This window comes from Kwoniella bestiolae, chromosome 5, assembly GCF_000512585.2.
Source record: "Kwoniella bestiolae CBS 10118 chromosome 5, complete sequence".
In the NCBI taxonomy this organism is placed as follows: domain Eukaryota; kingdom Fungi; phylum Basidiomycota; class Tremellomycetes; order Tremellales; family Cryptococcaceae; genus Kwoniella; species Kwoniella bestiolae.
This window is the reverse complement of record NC_089245.1, coordinates 1,855,033-1,874,318: the sequence shown is the minus strand read 5'-3', so window position 1 is coordinate 1,874,318 and position 19,286 is coordinate 1,855,033. Positions and strand designations below refer to the sequence as shown.

The 19,286-nt window shown below is 46.4% G+C and overlaps 7 protein-coding genes across 7 annotated transcripts; 4 read left to right on the top strand and 3 right to left on the bottom strand.

Moving 5' to 3' along the window:
* Positions 1 to 26: 26 nt before the first annotated feature.
* Positions 27 to 2,986, bottom strand: I302_107086 (uncharacterized protein; the record flags this gene model as incomplete). The annotated part of the gene is made up of 18 exons (XM_065870400.1): positions 27 to 95; positions 177 to 298; positions 384 to 423; positions 509 to 565; positions 622 to 690; positions 759 to 893; positions 958 to 982; positions 1,040 to 1,068; positions 1,134 to 1,433; positions 1,516 to 1,551; positions 1,622 to 1,707; positions 1,772 to 1,879; positions 2,003 to 2,083; positions 2,140 to 2,236; positions 2,292 to 2,445; positions 2,562 to 2,601; positions 2,656 to 2,787; positions 2,860 to 2,986. 18 exons carry the CDS (start codon positions 2,984 to 2,986, stop codon positions 27 to 29), a joined length of 1,707 nt encoding a protein of 568 aa, XP_065726472.1.
* A 322-nt stretch (positions 2,987 to 3,308) lies between these two features.
* I302_107085 (uncharacterized protein) lies at positions 3,309 to 4,253 on the bottom strand (the record flags this gene model as incomplete). Its single annotated transcript, XM_019192264.1, has 1 exon — positions 3,309 to 4,253. One exon carries the CDS (start codon positions 4,251 to 4,253, stop codon positions 3,309 to 3,311), a length of 945 nt encoding a protein of 314 aa, XP_019045261.1.
* A 623-nt stretch (positions 4,254 to 4,876) lies between these two features.
* Positions 4,877 to 6,433, top strand: I302_107084 (uncharacterized protein; the record flags this gene model as incomplete). Its single annotated transcript, XM_019192265.1, has 5 exons — positions 4,877 to 5,115; positions 5,202 to 5,307; positions 5,392 to 5,507; positions 5,674 to 5,964; positions 6,064 to 6,433. The coding sequence occupies 5 exons, from the start codon at positions 4,877 to 4,879 to the stop codon at positions 6,431 to 6,433; spliced, it is 1,122 nt and encodes a 373-aa protein (XP_019045262.1).
* Positions 6,434 to 7,188: 755 nt separating this feature from the next.
* Positions 7,189 to 8,022, bottom strand: I302_107083 (uncharacterized protein; the record flags this gene model as incomplete). The annotated part of the gene is made up of 1 exon (XM_019192266.1): positions 7,189 to 8,022. One exon carries the CDS (start codon positions 8,020 to 8,022, stop codon positions 7,189 to 7,191), a length of 834 nt encoding a protein of 277 aa, XP_019045263.1.
* Positions 8,023 to 8,420: 398 nt separating this feature from the next.
* Positions 8,421 to 12,271, top strand: I302_107082 (uncharacterized protein; the record flags this gene model as incomplete). Its single annotated transcript, XM_019192267.2, has 18 exons — positions 8,421 to 8,491; positions 8,638 to 8,700; positions 8,795 to 8,981; positions 9,108 to 9,275; positions 9,474 to 9,633; positions 9,693 to 9,919; positions 9,986 to 10,079; positions 10,139 to 10,299; positions 10,359 to 10,466; positions 10,523 to 10,669; positions 10,730 to 10,910; positions 10,989 to 11,060; positions 11,130 to 11,259; positions 11,374 to 11,630; positions 11,706 to 11,722; positions 11,829 to 11,960; positions 12,043 to 12,090; positions 12,173 to 12,271. The coding sequence occupies 18 exons, from the start codon at positions 8,421 to 8,423 to the stop codon at positions 12,269 to 12,271; spliced, it is 2,322 nt and encodes a 773-aa protein (XP_019045264.2).
* A 689-nt stretch (positions 12,272 to 12,960) lies between these two features.
* I302_107081 (uncharacterized protein) lies at positions 12,961 to 15,335 on the top strand (the record flags this gene model as incomplete). The annotated part of the gene is made up of 8 exons (XM_019192268.1): positions 12,961 to 13,039; positions 13,139 to 13,490; positions 13,627 to 13,702; positions 13,814 to 14,098; positions 14,351 to 14,457; positions 14,525 to 14,566; positions 14,703 to 14,992; positions 15,160 to 15,335. The coding sequence occupies 8 exons, from the start codon at positions 12,961 to 12,963 to the stop codon at positions 15,333 to 15,335; spliced, it is 1,407 nt and encodes a 468-aa protein (XP_019045265.1).
* Positions 15,336 to 15,929: 594 nt separating this feature from the next.
* I302_107080 (uncharacterized protein) lies at positions 15,930 to 19,018 on the top strand (the record flags this gene model as incomplete). The annotated part of the gene is made up of 10 exons (XM_019192269.1): positions 15,930 to 16,175; positions 16,275 to 16,589; positions 16,662 to 16,715; positions 16,772 to 16,849; positions 16,910 to 17,611; positions 17,686 to 18,033; positions 18,089 to 18,202; positions 18,277 to 18,372; positions 18,435 to 18,497; positions 18,569 to 19,018. 10 exons carry the CDS (start codon positions 15,930 to 15,932, stop codon positions 19,016 to 19,018), a joined length of 2,466 nt encoding a protein of 821 aa, XP_019045266.1.
* Between the last annotated feature and the right edge of the window lie 268 nt (positions 19,019 to 19,286).

The following is a 19,286-nucleotide window of genomic DNA, read 5'->3' as shown; positions in this document are numbered from 1 at the left end:
CTTTGTCTGATGTACTATGTCGTTATCTATGAGCTATGGTCCAAATGTGAGAATAACCTCCATACTATCCAAGTGGCAATTAACGTTATTATTGTCTACCATGATTGATTCGATCCAGAGTCATTAGCTGTGTCATACTTGTGGACTGGGTGTGAGGTGTGAAATTGGTAGCTCACGGTAATCACGAATGGCCAGACCAAGTATGGATCCCGCATGATAGGTAGAAATACCAATATTGACGCAGCTGATAATGCCTGAGTGAAGAGGAACAGGGAATTGATGATTGATCGCATCGAAGCTGTGCAACCATGTGTCCAATATCAGCTGGATACGGCAGGAGATAGACTTGAACCACGCAGCTGAGGGAGGTGAGCGGGACGTACGAGGAGATAACATGTATCCTATCTCCATTGCGCTTACCACCTATTAACTCATCAATATCAGCTGAGCGGCTCCCTTTGCTTCTCAGAGCAGAGCTTCGAGGCGATCAGGTAATGGTAGCACTTACAGCGAATGATTCGCTGAGCCCTGACAGGAGGAATGAGGGTAATATCAACCATGCGCTCTGCGGGATGTATCGTCATCAGCTCAATCAGCCTGACAGTGCATGGATATACCTACCAAAGGCGATACTCCACTGCCTTCTTCGCACGTTGTAGCTTGATGTCCACAAGGCGAGGTTTGGTATACCTGCGAACCGAATTTGCAGGCCGTCAGCTATTTATTCCTAGATCTCCGCAGCGAAATCGATAGCTCACGACATGTTGGACGATCGCTGCCCAGGCCATACCAGCCGCAGCTAGGAGGAACCCCACTACCACCCTTTTGACAGGTCCGAATGTTATTCTCTTCGAAGCGAAATAAGGGTAGACATATCGGTTGAGTATCGGGATCTGTTACTGATGATCAGCTTTATAACATCATATCGCATCGTCATTGGCTTGAAAGCTGACTTACGGATATCACTATAACCAGCGGATTCCTTCTCTGACTACATCAGTCTTTGTTGGACTTTGCTTTGCGATCAAGGTTCACTCACGCATGTCCAAGGAAATCATTCGGTACCCCCTGCGCAGCAACGTCTGTGAGCTATGATATCGCGATAAGAAGCGGACAAGCGAGAAACAGCTCACATTGGTAGTCATTGAACCCGCCAAACTTATCAACAAAGCGTTCAATCCCCCATCCGCTATATTGTAGATGATGAAGAACGAAAAGAATTTGCAAGCCTGTAAAATTTTGGCAAAATCATCGGAAGTATGTTCGATCGTTTCCAGGTCCTCTTCTTCGAGTTTCGGTGTGTTATGACGGGATGAGAGATAAGTACGTGCTTGATGATACGTATCTATCAGGGCCGATGAGGATGGCTCAGGGGAGGGGACGAGGTGTGCGTGGATGAGTCGGAGAATAAATGGCATGATTAGGAATATCAGCTGTAAATTCAAGAAGTATCGATCAGTTTACGCCCGGGCATGGAGTGTTCTGCAGATTTCAAGTTCGGGAAGTACGACTCACACCAGGTATCAAAAATGCCAGCCAGAACCCGACATACTATACGAGATATATCAGCTGATCAAGTCGTATACAAGCTCTCGCACAACTGACTACTGCTAATACTCACTTTCTCAGCAAAAGTCGAAGAGATAGCTACGAAAGCGCCGACATTGATTGATCCATAATACGCAGACATGATCTTTTGGATGGTAGCTGCGTCAGCTTGCCACACCGTCAGCCCAGTGCATTGTGCTTTTTCATTGATCTCTTAACTCACATTCTCTAATCACAATCACCTTTTCTCCATTTGGTAGAGTCTCTACATAATCGGAAGAGGGAATGTACTGCTCAGCCATTATCGGTGCTATGTTGGCCTTGATCAGACCTGATAAAATTGACATCAGCGACTTGTCCAAAAGTTAAGGTTATCTTGAACTGACGGTGAACCGTATAAACCTAAAAAGGGTGCTTGAGAGGTAGACGAGAAATTGTGAAAGAGAGAACGTACCAGCTGATCCACCGAGAAGTAGTAGCCCGAGTAAAAATGGTATGAACGCCCCGCCGTTCTGCAGTAGAGATGGTAAGGCGGCTAACGAGTTTATCAGCTATCGTCATGCACCTTAAAGAAAGCAATAATCGGCTCACCATATACGGACAGCACATGAGCAACACCAGCAATGCCCGTTCCAACAGCTATAGTCTTGAATTTACCCCATCTCATATCCGCTAGTATACCACCGAGCTGTATGATAATGTCATTGATGTCACACAAGTCGGCTTGGGATATGATAGCTCACCAGAGGAGTAGTGTAAGCTAACAAAGAGAAGATGACGCTTAGAGCGGTGGAAATCTGTAAACCCATGCCCAGTGCTCCTGGGGTGATTTGGGAGATGGGAGGAGGGGCACCTGTTCCGGGACCTCCGGGTGGGAGTGGACGTTGGATGAAATTTCTACGGAATCGAGATCTCAGCTCAGATGTCTGCATGAAAGTGATGAAACATCGTGGTCCAAAGCACACAGGGAAAAGGTGATGTTTTGATCATCAAGAAGGGACCAGTGGACTTACGGGAACAATCCGCCCACACCGTAGTATGATGCCCTCTCAGCTGTGATATGACATTTCAGCTGTGATCTCACGAACAACTATCAGGCCAGCTCACCCAGTTCAACAAGGGCAATGGTATAAGCTGTCCAAGGTACTTCTCCCGGTACATGACGAAGGCTCTTGAGTTGAGAAGCAGTAGCTCTCGGTCCAGGAAGGTCATTGGCGAATCGAATGTCCGTCCCTTGTTCTACGTGTTCACGGTAGATCATCAGCTTTACAGATCTGCCCGTCATGTGAGATTGATTGATGGGACACTCACCCGCATCGACACTGTCATCATCGTACTCTCCGTCCGCACGCTCGTCCCGCTCGAGAGGAGGTTGTTCGGATGGGACTAGCTCATATTGCTCTGTTGATGTGTTCCCACTATCGCCCCATCTGATCATCGGTCTGTTTCAATGATGTACGTGTATCTGGTATGTAATCTGGTTCATGGAGTGGGAATAGAGAAGAAAGAAAGGGAAACATGGATTGCAGATGCAGGTTGCAGTTGCAGGTGGAAAGCTGTCTATCTAACTTATCGCAGTGGTTGACATGGAGCCCCAGCTGCCAGCTTTGCGGCGGTGATCCCCGATATGCACCTCACCTTGTCAGGTTCCTCTAGCGGCGCATACAAAGCATAAGATTAAGTTGTGTTTCCGATGATCCATATTTTCGTAATGCATGATACAAGCTAGAGTACAATATATCCAAAATATTGACCTATATCTACAACCTCCCAAACTCTCGTACCTCATCATCATCTTTCGCAGTCTCCTTAATCGTCCAGTCCCACAGATCATCCTGTAGCTCCTGCTTGTGACTATCTTCACTGGATGGTATCTCCTTCGCATCAATGACCGTAAAATATTTCCCACTCTTCTCCCTCTTCCCGAATTCTTCTCCTACAGCCATACTCGCCAGAGTTATCGCCACATAATCAGTCGTGAATATATCCTTGATAAACCACTTCATGAATCTGAAACTCAGTACCCAGCTAAACCACCCTGACCATCTATATAGATTCGTAGCCATCACGCCAGGTTCCATGGCAATTACTATCCATCCCTTCCCTTGCTCCTGGGCTCGTCTGTGTAATCCATAGGCGAAGAGGACGTTACATAGCTTGGATAGGGCGTATCGTCTAAATCCCTCATTTTGGGTGTCGAACTGCTTACCCTCCTCTGGATGAGCGGCCTTCTCGGCGGTACTGTAGTTCGGAGGTGGGACCCTCTTAAGTGCTGGATCATGCGTGGAACTTGAGACTACTACTATCCTAGCATCGTCTGTCAAGTGTTTCTTGAGTAGGAAGAATAGGAGTGTGTGGTTGACGTGATTGACCGCGAACATCTCTTCCAATCCATCGGGGGAGAGATGGATCTTGTCGACATGTTGGATAGCTGCGTTCAGGACGAGCGCTCTGAGGGGTGGGAAGGACTTGTCCTCGTAGGATTGGACGAATTTTCGAACGCCATTATGGGTGGTCAAGTCGAGTGGGAGGTAGATGACGTTGTTGTTGTCTACGGTAGAATTGATAGATTCCTCTGCGTTAGAAGGGGATCGAGATGCGATTATGATTTGAGTGTCTGGCTGGGATTTTGCGAGTGATAGAGCGGTCGCATAGCCCAAGCCCGAGGTACCGCCTGTGATGAGGATGGAGGATGTGAATGGCATTGTGGGTGATTATCTCAGTGTGTGCTGTTTGATATAGGAGCAGAAGGGATGCAGATCGGCAGATATTCTGTGAGGGGGGGAGGAGATCTTGAAGATGACCTTCCAAGATCATCAGGTTAATATACCGTTCACACGGTCAATGTCCATGGGTCATTCTGCTGCAGACTGATCTCAAGATAGCAAGTTGGCCTATGACCGTCGGGCAGGACGTACTCCACCACTCGGACATTTACACTGGGCTGTTTTATCTTGTATCTTTATCTTTGCACGTGGTTTGCTTCGGGAATCTTACGTGGATGGATGTTATAAGGTCAATAGGTCTGACGGTTATAACGCCGATACTCCGAAAGTGAGGTTGAGGATACATCCGCGTTTAAATCCGTCATCGTCATGCTATTTGTATTTTTTTGTGGGTTTTGGTTTGATAGCCATACCGAAAACCCTGAGCAAATATACGTCTTTCACATCTACTCCTCATTGAGTACTCTTCGTGGCTGGACTGACTTCCTTTTGTCTTCTTCTATCTCCACAAGTTTACCAAAACCAAAAGCTTCATAAGCATCCACCTGCACCACTCTTCTCTTTGATAGATTGTATACCTTGTATATCCCACCGAGACCAACATGTCCCCTTACAGACCCAACCCTTTCTTCTCAACCACCAACACCTTCTTCGTCCCCTCCGTAGGTGACAAGGTTGACAACGCCGTCGCTCAAGCCAAATCCTTTGGTCAAGATGCTCAAGCCAAGGCCAACGAGTTAGCTGGTAAGGCCGATAACAAGTTCCAAGATGCCAAGGAGGCCGTCAAGATCACCGCTAAGGACGCTGCTGGTGCTCCCCAAGGTGCTGATCTCTACGCCAGGTGGGTTGGTCTCTTTCCCTCAACACGAAATGCCATTCTGTTATTTCTAGATACATTCAGCTGATACTTCTCGTGGTTACTCTCAGATTCGCTCTTGCCGGTGCTCTCGGTTGTGCTATCACCCACGGTGCTCTTACCCCCGTTGATGTAGTCAAGACCAGAATCCAACTTGAACCCGAGGTCTACAACAAGGTGGGTCACACATTTCACCATCTCGTTAGATTGTATGATTGTCCATCACGAGGCTTGACTGATTGGCTTCCTTCAATCAATTAGGGTATGGTTGGTGGTTTCAGACAAATCATCGCCAACGAAGGTGCCGGTGCCCTTCTTACCGGTTTCGGTCCTACCGCTGTCGGTTACGCCATCCAGGGTGCCTTCAAATTCGGAGGGTGAGTGAATAGTTTCTTATCGTAGATGAGACTGGGATGCAAGAGATCTTCAAAGTTTCTCCCTTGCTACGGATTTTCATGTCTCCAGCCCTGCTTTAGCTGGAGAAACATCCGTCCATCTCGCGAAAATCGAATCTTGGCTGATCATTCTATTCATTCATCACAGTTACGAGTTCTGGAAGAAACAAGCCATCAACACCCTCGGTGTCGACAAGGCCAGAGAGAACCGAATGGCCGTCTACTTGGTCGCTTCCGGTATCGCTGAATTCTTCGCCGATATCGCCCTTTGTCCCCTCGAAGCTACCCGAATCAGATTAGTCTCTCAACCATCGTTCGCTACTGGTCTCGCTTCAGGTTTCCTCCGAATCGCCAGAGAGGAAGGTCCCTCAGCCTTCTACGCCGGTTTCGGTCCCATCCTCTTCAAGCAAGTTCCTTACACCATGGCTAAGTTCGGTGTGTAAGTGGATTTTTCCTTTTTTCTTGTGTATCCGAACGTCATGATTCGTGACGAACATCTTTCGTTGACTTAACTGATCTTGGGAATACACACATACAGCTTCGAAGTTGCCTCTGAGAAGATCCTCCAAGCTACTGGCCGATCCAAGGATTCCCTCTCCCCAGGTCAACAAACCGGTCTTAACCTTACTGCCGGTTTGATCGCCGGTATGGCCGCCGCCGTTATCTCTCAACCTGCCGATACCTTGCTCTCCAAGATCAACAAGACCAAGGGAGCGCCCGGTCAATCCACCACCTCCCGACTCGTCCAAATGGCCGGTCAACTCGGTGTTGGCGGTCTCTTCACTGGTATGGGTGCTAGATTGGTCATGATTGGTACTCTTACTGCTGGTCAATTCTTCATCTACGGTGATATCAAGAAGGCCCTCAATGCTACTGGTGGTGTCGAGATCGCTGCTATCCCTAAATAAATGAAATAAATAATATATAAATAGATGCGTAGTAGTGTGTTTATATATCTTTTGTTCATTCAACGGATAGGCTGGGAGTGGATTGGATAATAATGGTGATTGTGGGATGCAATATCATATCTATCATAGAGCATTTGGCTGCATGGTCTATTTTGCCTGGACTTTCTAGAGGGTCTTTGTTCGGCCAACCTATACTCGCGACATCACTCACGTCTACTGCCGAGTTGATATGATGGGGTTGCAATGAAGTGTTGGTTGCGTTGGTGATATTGATGATCGAGCGTGCACAGTGTACAACGTATATCCTCAAGACGAGGAAGGAAGCGCTGACAGCAGCTGAGCCGACAGGAAGAGCATTCGCATATTTACCTTGTTGAGTTCATCCCCGCTTCTACTTGGCTCCTATATAGGATCTCAAGCTTAGAAACATGATCTAGGTTACTCTACGTGAATGTTGATGAACAAATTTCATTTCAATCTTCAACATAGATAAAATAGTACGATTACTACATCTGAATCAATGTGATCAATGCATGATATATGATGGGTGATCTATCAGTTTCATCTTGAGCAACAGAGTGGTCTATTATCGACAATAGTCTATGATCCTGCTATCATACCGGGTTTACTCTACCACCGAGTATCTCCTCCCTCTCACTGAGATGAAATTGCCTCCCTCGCTTCAATTTCTTCTTCCCTGGACCATATCTCGTCAGACTGATATATCTCTTTCAATGCTGAATCACACCATACATCTATATCTTCTCCGATTTCAGCCCTTCCTTGACCTGCTGAACATCCACCGCAGCTTCTTCAGATTGTTCCCCCTCCTGCCCCTGCCCCTTCCTTATCTGCCCTTGAGTCTGATCTTTCGGCTCAATAATGAGATGTTCGAACCTCTCCGCTAAACCTTCAAACCCACCGTAAAACCCTCCATTGAAAGCTTTCAGCTGCTTCACAATTTCGGACGCTTCCCTACCTGCTGCGGGATGTCTAACTCGTTTATTGGGGTTTCGGGGTTTACGTTGTGATTTGGCAGAGAGCGGGTTCCGTTGGATCTCAATCTTAATTTGGATGGTCTCCTCCCCTTCGCCCTTCGTACTGCTCTTATTCTTGTTGGTTATCCTCCCGTCAGATGAAGGTGGTTCAGATACAGATTGTTGGGGTAAATTATTGAGTGCAGCCTGAATATCACCCAAACTCGGCCCACCAAGGAAATTACTCTCCCCCGATATCCTCCTCAGCGGAATTTCCATCAATACCGGCGATTCCAGATGAATAGGTTTAAGACTAGTCAGGAAAATGGTATTGAGCGGTGAGAGGCTATCGGCATCTTTCAAAACGGAGAAGTCGTATATCTCGAGGTTGAGCTTATGCTCGATGGAGCGGAGGATGGTGTAGAGGTGGGGGAGGGATGGGATGTTGCGGTTGAAGGTTTTGATTATTAGTTTAGTTGAGCCGGTGGAGGGGTCTTCGAGGGTGGGGTGGGGGAAGGTCATTATGGGTCGTATGCGCTGGTGAAGGGCGAGAGGTTGGAAGGTGAGTCGGGGGAGGGAGAGGGAGAGGGAGAAGAGCGTTCGGGGAGGCATTTTGGGGATTGGTTTGTGGGATGAAAGGGTGGTATTCGGGAGGCGGTAGTAGGGGTCTTGGTGGGGTGCTCCTCGATGACTCTTATGGCCTTAGCTGATCTCGCCCTGTCGGTTGATGTTTTCGATGTGGACAGAGAGAGATGTGAGATGCATTTCCCAACTTTTTACTTTGATACTACACTCGCTGATATTTCGGAGATCAGTGCGAATGCCACATGGTCACCTCGTGGTCTCAAAATAGTATTACGTTATCCTAGGTAATGGATGACAGAACAACAGATTACTCGTCCTCGAACACATATGAAAGCACTGCTACATCTATAAACCTTCCTTGTCTCCTTCCTTCTTCTTCTTAATTGACTCAACTCATACACAACTGCATGTCAAACCACTACGATATGCCCCCAGCAGCTTCTTCCAGCAGCTCATCAACATGGGTAGAACCTACAAAGGATGATAAGCCGCCCAAGTGAGTGTCGAGTGATAGCTGATCGGATGACTCAACCCTTCGCTGCTGTCTGGTCGTGCATAGTAACGTTGATCAGGAAGGAAAGATACCATACCGAATACTCTGCTAAGGAGAGAGACAATAGCTGATACTGTCCGTCCTTGTAGAGATGCTGACCTCAAAACAGCCTGGGCGTTCCTCCAGGTAGGCGTAGAACATATGATGTCAAGGTGGGTCTCATTCCTCCTTCTCCTCCGCACCCAGGCCTCATGTCCCCCATCCCCTATAGACTCACCGCTGATCTTTGCGTTTGCGTGGGTATAGAATGCACCTGGGAATGTCATACTCGTACTACATCCTGCTCTTTACAGCGGTATACGATTTCTGTACCCAGCCTGGAAAGGCCTCACAGCCCTTCAGTGCTAATCGTGGAGGAGCGAGCTTGCAGGGGTCGGACTTGTATAGGTCGTTGCATAATTGGTTGAGCGAGCATTGTAAGAAGATGAGGGTGGTGAGTCATCTTGTTCGCTTACTAATCAGATGTGTCAAGTCGTTCATGTTTGTCATGCTGGAGATATTTTGATTTTGATTGTCGGGGTTATGATCAGAAGCTGATACCATGATCTTGTTCATGTAGGATTCTGAGAACTTATCAGACTTGGAGCTGTTGAAGTTCTACGCCACTCAGTGGGACAGATATACCACCGGAGCAAGATATGTCAACAAATTGTTCAATTACCTGAACAAGCATTGGGTGAAGAGAGAGAAGGATGAGGGGAGGAAAGAGGTTTATACCGTTTATACTGTGAGTGAATTGAATCTTCCTTTCTCCTCGATATGTCTGCTATTTCCCCTCATTATTCCATTCTATGGCTCTTGTTCTTCTCTTCTCTATGTTCCTGCAACTATTGTGGTTCACTGGAAATATAGTCTTGCTTTTTGCCACCCGTTTCCTCACTGTTTATCGTCTAACTGTGGTACATGCTGATCTCCTTCATAACAGCTCGCCCTCGTAGCATGGAAACAGAACTTCTTCCGACACTTCACCGTCTCCTCAGCAGGAATGAGTAGACTCACTCAAGCAGTCTTGAGGCAGATCGAACAGCAACGAGACGGGGAAGTGATCGATTCTACTCTGTTGAAGAAGGTTATCGATTCTTATGGTAAGCTACTCTCCACTGTCTTTCGTTCAGCAGGAAGCTTACTTCGTTTGCTTGATCAGTATCACTTGGTCTGGACGAAGCCGACGCTCAACGACAGAATCTTGATGTCTACCGAGAATACTTCCAGACTCCTTTCCTCAGCACTACCGAACATTACTATCGTGCGGAATCAGCGGCTTTCGTCGGCTCGAACTCTGTTTCTGATTATATGAAGAAGGCTGAGGCTAGATTACAAGAGGAAGCGGATAGGGTCAATCTTTACTTGCATGATAGTACGAGAACAGATGTAAGCTTTCTTCCTCACCTTAGTGTCATCAATAGCCCACTAATCGTTGTTCTTTGGTACTCTTAGCTGAAGGTGAAATGCGAGAATGTGTTGATTGCAGAACACAACAACATCATGTGGAACGAGTTCCAGTCCCTCTTGGATGCAGATAGGGTGGACGGTGAGTCAGCTGCCGTACCTCTGTATTGATCTGGCATAGCTGACAAAGAGTTACTTCAGATCTCTCGCGAATGTATGGTCTCTTATCGAGGATTGTAGGCGGGCTTGATCCTTTAAGAGAAAAATTCGGCGAACACGTGAAGAAAGCTGGTCAAGCTGCTGTAGAAAAAGTCTTACCTGCTCCTGGAGCTACTACCGAAACTGGAAAGGCGGAGACCTTGGTGAGCTGTGAAAAGGTGTGCTTATGTCATGGTTATAGCTCATGTTATTTTCGATATAGGATCCCAAAGCATACATCGAAGCTTTACTGGAGGTACATTCAAAATATACTGAAGTGGTCGAAGGACCTTTCAGGGCGGAGATGGGATTCAACAAATCGTTGGATCAGGTGAGCTGACGCATACCGTTTGAGATTCTCAGAAATTAGCTCATTGCTGAATGTAGGCCTGTCGAGATTTCTGTAATCAAAATGCCGCAGCTACCACTTCGACTCGATCACCTGAACTTCTCGCTAGTTATTGTGATCAACTTTTGAGAAAGAGTAACAAAGATTTGGATGCCGAGTCGTTGGAAGCTGCTCTCAATCAAACGGTAAGGTGTAGCTTTGGACGTGTCGAGGAATTCAGCTTATATTGTTTGATACTTGTTCAGATGATTATCTTCAAGTTCATCGACGATAAAGACGTGTTCCAGAAATTCTACCAGAAGAAACTCGCTCAACGATTGGTTGGATCGTTATCTGCTTCGGATGATAGTGAGAGTAGTATGATCACAAAGTTGAAGGAGGTTTCTGGGTTTGATTATACCAATAAGTTGTCGAGGATGTTTACGGGTGAGTGATATGATCAGCTATATATCGTCTGAAGACCGCAGGATATAGCTGATGATTGAATTGGATTTCCTCGCATAGATGTCAACTTGTCGAAAGATCTTAGCGAGAGGTTCAAAGATAAGGAGAGGACACAGGGAGTCAGCATTGATAGTAAGCTAGCTCGTGGCTCGGTACCAGATGAACGTAGCTGACGGAATGGTCTGTCGTTATTTGATATAGTCGATTTCTCACCTCTCGTGCTCGGTACCAACTTCTGGCCTTTAGCGCCTCAGCAGACTGATTTCAATATCCCTCGAGAGATCAGATCTACTTTTGATAGATTTACTGCGTTCCATAACGAGGTTCATCAGTGAGCATTGGATTGACTCATCCATCATCCTTCCATCTTGACCTTCATCCCCAGTGTCAAATCTGCATGAGGAAGAGACATATGCTGAATTCCCTCCTTTCCACGCACACGCAGAGGTCGAAAACTCACATGGTTATGGCACGTCTCCAAGAACGAACTTAGAACTACTTACCTTCCTCAGAAATACATCTTCATGACCTCCTCTTATCAGATGGCCATCTTGACTCAGTTCAACGAGAATGACAGTCTGAGCTATAATGAGATCCTCACTGGAACCAAGATCGCTGAGGGAATTTTGAAACCTCAATTGGCTTTGTTGGTGAAGGCGAAGGTATTATTGCAGGAGGGCGAGAACTATGATTTGAACTTGAGTGAGTGGTGTTGGATTGTCAGCTGGTATCCAAACTTGTTAGGAAAAGTGAAGCTGACTCTATGGGATTCTTTAGACTTTAAATCTAAGAAGGTTAGTTGTGCTTTCCGCCATCTGAATTGCATTAGGATCGCCACCTGCATTATCCGTGGGAGTTTCTGGTCAGTCAGCTGAAATACGATCGTTACGCTGTACATAGATTCGAGTCCAGCTCAACCAAGCTGTCAAATCTGAGCAAAAGCAAGAAGCCAAAGAAGTGTTACAGGCTGTTGATGAGGATCGTAAATTCATCTATCAAGCTACGATCGTGAGGTTGATGAAGGGCAGGAAGGTGAGTTTGGAGCTATCTTTTTCATCCGGTCCCTTTCCATCGGGTATAGCTCTTGAAGCTGACGAGTTGCATAATGTATTAGACCATGCAACATCAAGCCTTGATACAAGAAGTTACGGCTCAAATATCTGTGAGTTTGGTTTTGGTCGGGTCAAAGTTGAAGCTGCTTCAGGAGGAAGGACGGTTGCTGATAAGATTGTTGTGTGGTATAGTCCAAATTCACACCTAAGATCCCGGAGATTAAGAAAGCGATAGATTATTTGATCGATAAGGAGTACTTGGAGAGGTCTGCCGAGTCGAATAACACTTAGTGAGTTCCGAATCATCCTGCTTTGGAGTGTGCTCATTGTTTGTGTGTAGTAATTATCTGGCATAAGCGATACCTTTTGGAACGAGTTGAAGAGTTCTCGGGGTGCTATTCGTCACAGCATATGGGATGTGTAAGGTGATACGAGTATGACCAAAGGTGACGATGATACATATATTCTTTTTCTGTTCATTCACTGTAATATAGATTCTTATATACCATCAATGTGAACAGAGACACAACGACATGAATAAGATATATCAAAGCTCACTTCGGCTTATATCGAGGCCCGAGAGTAGACTGCATCGCATGAGGATGGTGATTCGGTGTACCGGTAATGTCCTTGTTTCCGCTGGAAGTGAGCAGTTGTGATATCCGGTTAGATCGGATGATTTGACCTCGTGTGGTTTCCTTATCAGTGCGTATGAGTAGAGTAGGTTATCTAACTGTGCTCTATCATGTGCTGTATGTGCGACATCACCGTATCTCCTTTGATATGAGACACATATAAGAAGGTAGAGGCAAGGTAATAATCTTTCCTTCACTTTTTCTCCTTCTTCTTCTTCTTTGATGTGACCCGTTCATCACTCACTAGACATCCTACCGTCGTCTATCACCCACATCAATTTAGATTGAACCCATCATAGTCCTTACCTAGATTCGCACAACCACAGTTGATATTGCCATTTCACCATGACCCAGCTATTCGTCGGTACTTTTATAGATACCCCCTCTGCTGGAGAATTGAGGATCCGAAGTGATCATTTGCTGGGTGAGTCCTCTTTCCTCTATCCTCTTTCCATCGCTCTACCCCCTGTCACATCAATATACAACCCCACGAACAATGTTAATAGCCATCTCAACGGCATAGCCATCTCCCCAGAGGGATACATCTCCCACCTCGCTCCCCTCCACTCCGACTCCTCTCAACTCCTTCTTTCCTCCCTCCCCACCTCAACCATCCCCACTGAAATACCCCCACACTCTTTCTTCCTCCCCTCATTTACGGACCTGCACCTGCACGCCCCGCAATACCTCTTCAACGGTACTGGACTTGACCTCCCCTTACTGGAGTGGCTCGAACGATACGCCTACAAAGCAGAGGAACGGATCGATGGGTCAAGGGAATTGGCCGAGAGGGTTTATGAGAGGTTGGTTAGGAGGTTGTTGGATAATGGGACGGGGTGTGTGAGTTTCTTTGGGAGTATTGGGGTGGAGTCGAAGTGGGTTGTGTTTGCCTTTCTTCTTTGAATAGGCCATGTGGAGATGTTGGTCTCAGCTTGGCTGAGCTATTGGTCCTCCGATTTTACTTGCTTGTCCAGATGCACCCGCGCTGACCCGCTGACATTGCTCTTGCAGCTTGATACTGGCCAAGAAGATGCAGGAATTGGGATTGAGAGGGTTCATAGGTAAATTATCGATGGACCAGTCTCCTGTGAGTTATCTAGTCTATCCTCTCAATACCACTTATACCCACTCTCATTTTCAATGAAAAGCCCGGATGTCTGTACAGTAGATCATGGCTGATATCTTGATTTCAACGTAGCGCCCAACATACGGCGAATCCTCTGCATCATCTTCTCTCCAATCTATCGCCCAATTCCTGGACTCCCTCGAATCGTACCTCTCTACCTACCCCTCACACGAAAGACTAGTTCAACCTATAATCACTCCTCGGTTCATCCCTGTCTGCTCGGACGAGCTACTTGTGGGATTACAGAAGCTGGCAAAACAACGGGACGTACGGATACAGAGTCATATGTGCGAGGGGAGGGATCAGATGGATATGGTTATGAAGAGGGGGAAGAGGGATCATGAGTATTGGGATGAGGTGGGTTTAGCTCGTTTAGATTAGTGATTTGAGATGCGATGCGGGGTTGGTGGTTATGCTGGGAGGGTATGCTGGAGGATACTCGATTCGGTCGATTATTGGCAGAAGAAGGGTTGTCGTTCAGAGGATCTGTGAGGGAGATAGAGGCTTGAATGTCAAGGATCTACACTTGGGATGGCTTTGATAGCACCTTGATAAGGAAAATGATTGGCAATGATCATGGTTCATGCTGACATGCTTGATCACCCACAGCTCGGCTTCTTAGGACCTAAAACCTTGCAAGCTCATGTCACTTACCTGGACGAGGAGATGATTCCGCTGGTCAAAGATCGACAGGTCACAATGGCCCATTGTCCTTTGTATGTTCATGTTTGAATTGTCTCTGATCGTCGAATCATTGGAGCTAATGGCTTGGTTTGATGCTAGGTCGAATGCTTATTTGTCAGAGAAGCAGTTCCCCTTACGAGAGTGAGTGCTTCTAAAGCAATCCTGCTTGCACATATTGTTTGTCTTCCATCACCTCCGTCATCCCCTGATATATCACCCACGCAAGGCAGACATATGATCCAAAGCATGGAGCTAATCATCTATGTCCCACTCTCAGAGCAATCGACAACTCCCTCTCCGTAGGCCTAGGAACAGATATCGCCGGAGGTTATTCCCCCTCGATCCAAACGCAGATGCGTCAGGCAGTTATCATCTCCCGAATGCGAGAAGGAGCAAGATGCGAATCTATGAATTGTAGTTTTGCTGAATCCGCTCATAAAGAGGGAGCAGGTAATCATTTGAAGGTGGATTGGAAGGAGAGTTTGTATCTTGCTACGAGGGGTGGTAAGAAGGGCATGGGGTTGGGTGGGTGCTTTGAAGTGGGGATGGAGTTTGATGCGCAATTGAGTGAGTGGGGTTTGATCTTATAACACTTTCCTCGAGTCAATGAGATCGAGAATGTTCCTTCTCTTCTCATATTTGGGAAGATGGATAGTTCTCTTTTCCATTTGAGTCAAATTGTTAATTTGAAATTACGATGAAGATTGCTGACTTGCTTGCGCTTCATCTCAAAGTCGAACTGGCCAACAAAGATACACCGACAGGTACAGGTGCATTAGACTTGTTTGACCTGACATCTGATACCAAGCTGGATGATGATAGTTGGACCGAGAACCTCGAGAGGTGGTGGTGTGTTGGTGATGAGAGGAATAGGAAGGGGATGTGGGTGCAGGGTAGGAAAGTGGCGTGATAGAGATATGAGTTGGTTGTATAGATCGGGATAGTCAAGAGTATATATAGGTTGTCATGGATCGTTTTGTTCAGGTTATACACTCACTCATACTACTGATACTGCTAGTGGCAATGTTGTTTGGATGCTTCCAGTGATGCTTGCTGATGCTTGCTGATGGTACTACTTATGAATACTGACAGTAGAGTCGAGTACTGTGAATTAATTGCTCGATTCGGCTGTCTTACTTTCAAAGGACATGTTGAACATGAGATTAGATGGTCTGTGCGTAGGATGGCTGATACGAATTGATGAGGAGTTGACGTCAACTGACTGTACAGTGATATACAGAGCAGAAGTAGCTCATCACCTCTCTCAAGGTGAAAAGTGGAATATAACACACTGCACCCTTCCTTTTCTTTCCTTCTTCATCTTCCTTCTCCCTTCTTCCTTCTTCCTCATCAACCAACAACCATATTCCCTTAAAACATATCATCTCACATCGTAAGTCACTGTCCTCCCCAGTTTCCTCTCCCGTCTTCCCTGGCAATTATCATTCAGCTACTCACGCGAAGAAAAAGGCTGATGTGAGATTACTCCACCCCTAAGAAGAACATGCCCCGACCCACTCGAGAACGTAAACCCGCTCCGGTGTACGGTAACTACACCTCATCTGATCAGCTATATGGATCAGACGATGAAGGGGAGGATGAGAGCGTTGTCAATAACGGAGATGATGGGGAAGGAGAGTATGGTGGTGAGATTAGGGGAGAGTCCGAGGATGAGGAGGACAACGATGTCATGGACGAGGGGAGTGATGCGGGAGATGGAGGTGATGAGAATGAGGAAGAGGTCAGTAAGGTGGGTGTGAAATTACTCTTCTCACTATGTATATTTTTTTCAATTGGTGCTGTCGATTGGCTAAATCATGAGCTGACGTTATATCATTTGTACTGCCAGAAATTGAGAAAATCCTCTCCCTCCAAGAAGGAATCCACATCTACCGCCACCAAAGCCAAAGTCATGGCCAAAGGCAAAGCTGCACCTCCCTCTTCAACTACCACTTCAATCCACAGAGGCAAGAATGGTAAAGAGCCCAAAGAAGTCAAGAAAGAGGTTAAAAAGATTGAGCTTAAACCATCTTTCGGAAAGAAGAGTGGGAAAGTGGTGGATCTGGATTCAGAGGTTGAGTCTGAACCTAAGTCTAGAGAGGAAGGAGACGGGAAGAAAGATGATGAGGAAGATGAGTCAGATGAAGAGATGGAAGATAAGAAGGTATGTCACTTTGTCAGCTGGGTATGACGTTCTGTCGGATCACAAGTAATGAGCTGATGAGATCACGCTTAGTTATCGGTAAAGAAGGCTGAACCGAAGAAGGCCGTCCCCGCTAAAAAACCAGCTGTAAGTCACATTGATCGACTTCAATTCACAATGGCAAAATCTGAATCTCTGTATAGCCCATGAAGCTAGGCAAGAAAGTCAAATCACCCGGACCTTCCGAGGATGAACATGAGTCTGATGCTGAAAAGGACGAGGTCAGCTTCAAATCCCTCACTTTCCAGAAGCAAAGTTCAGCTGACGTGATTTCGATTTAGACCGAAGATGGGGACGTCCCAACCGATACCGAGGAACCTCTCAAACCCACTAAAAAGCCCACCTCGGCCACCGCCAAACCAAAAGCAGCTTCAAGAGCTAAACCTCCTCTCTTGAAACCCGCTGCTGCCAAAGCTATCGATATCAAGCTTCCAACACCCAAATCTGCCAGGAACAAGATCTACCTGGCACCGGCTTCAGGTTGTTCTGCTACTTCTGGAGTCAAACCCACAAATACTTTTGCGAAGAAAGGTAACAGCAAGTTTACGCCACTCTTACCTAAGAGTTCAAGTATCGCACCTTCCTCTTCTTCGTCCTTCACTGTTCCTTCAAGCACTGCAGCGGCTAAGAAACCTGCCATTGTCGCCGCGAAAAAGTCAGCCAAAGATAAGGAGGACAAGGTCACAGGTCAAGAAGAGAAACCTGCCAAGAAGGCCATTAGAGGTAAAGGTGGGAAAGTAGATGATGAAGAGAAGGGTGATGATGAAGAGGAAGATCCCGCTAAGGCTAAGAAGAATGCCAAACATCAAGTGAAGGAGGTGGAGGATATAGAAGAGAAACGACCTGTTAAAGGGAAATCTGCTGCCAAAACTGCAATCAAGAAAATCAATCCGAAAGTCAACAAAGTCAAGAAAGGTAATGGCACGGAGAAAGAGGATATTGGTGAAGATGAGGATGAAGAGAAAGCAGAGTCTGAGAGAATGGTAAGTTAAGGTTGCCAAGAATGGCAACCTGAGTTTTCTTGCAATCAGATAGCTTGCTGATACCTGCCTTGTAGGTTGACGACGCGAACTCAGCCGATGAGAAAGAAGTGTCAGCAGCCGTCGCTCGAATGAATGCGGATACGAGATCTCCTAAAATCATCAAGCGAGCTAGAACCACCTCTGACAATGAGGGTGAAGGTACCGATGAGAACGAAGAATCTCCCCGAAAGGTCAAGTCCCCTTTCAAGGGTAACAGGAAATCCGTCAAGAAGTCTGAGCCTTCTCCGGACACCAAGAAGAGAAAGACAGTCAAGTCTGACAAATCCAAGGAAGAAACACCCGATGTGGATATGGAGGAAGACAAAGCAGATGGATTTAACGTGGCAACCAAGAACTCTGACGATGAAGTCGAAGCGCTCAAGGTGAGTTTTCCTGTGTAATCGCGCAAAGCCAATCGCTGATGATGTTGTTCAACAGGAGCAAGAGAGCCAAGTGAAACCTACCAAGACCCCTGCCAAATCCGGACGAAAGAACTCCCAAGAGACAAAATCGGAGAAAACCCAATCTCAAGATTCAGTAAATTCTAGTGAGGTCAGTTATTAATCTCTTGCCTTGCATGATACGATCAGAGGGAGTAGAAGCTGACATTGCATCATTCTCAACAGTCGAAGAGAAGCAAATACACTAAGAGCAATAAGGCGGAGAAGAAAGAAGAAACAGACAATGATGAGATGGACGTTGACCAAACATCAGAGGCAGAGGTGAGCGATTGTGAATAATCAGTTTTTGGGGGGCATTGTTGCTCATCCTGGTACTCTCATAGTTTTCCGATGTTGAACTCAAAGAGAAGGCAGAAGGGAATCATAGAGACATTGTCGCTTATCCTGTAAGTGGCGTCACTTGTGACGTATAGCTCGATATGCAGACTTGATGAGCTCAAACCTTGGCTTTTCACAGACACCCCTAACTCCGCCTACGCGAAAAGAGGTCTCCTCACCCTCCACTCCTTGTCCATCACCTAAAAGGACCTCTTCAGCTACCAAGATCTCACCAGCCGTACGAGCCGCAATCATCTCTGCTATGCTCACTCCAGGATACCTCAAAACACTCTCATTCACGTCAATTGCCACTCCAACCTTCAACTCTTCGAAGATCTCAAGACACTGGAAAGAGGTACTTGGTCCCGACCTTCAACGACACTTCGAAGGCAAATCACCTGAAAAGGGAAAAGGGTCGATGGATAAGAATTTGAGGGGTAGGATCTGGGAGGTGGTGAGTAAGAACCATGAGAAGATCGATTGGAGTGCTATCGAGGAGGAAGTCGGGGGCTTCACTACCACTAAGCTGAAGAGACACTTCAGGGAAGTGATGATCAAGGAAGGAAAGAAGTACATTGAGAGTTGTTAGGTCACTTTGAACGTCATGAGAGAGTCCAGTACAATACCATAAGATCTACTAGTATACCAATTCCACATTTTCAGCTAATCTTCTTCCTGTACTCATAACCATATCATTTCGCTTTCTAAACTCAATTATATCTGCTTTCGATTTCGTACATCATTCGTTGTTGTAGATAGGTTATACGAGGAAGAGTTTCCGAATCACATGCTGCTCGTTGCGACGTAAATAGATATATCATATATACCCATGCATGTGAACTATATACTTTATCTAC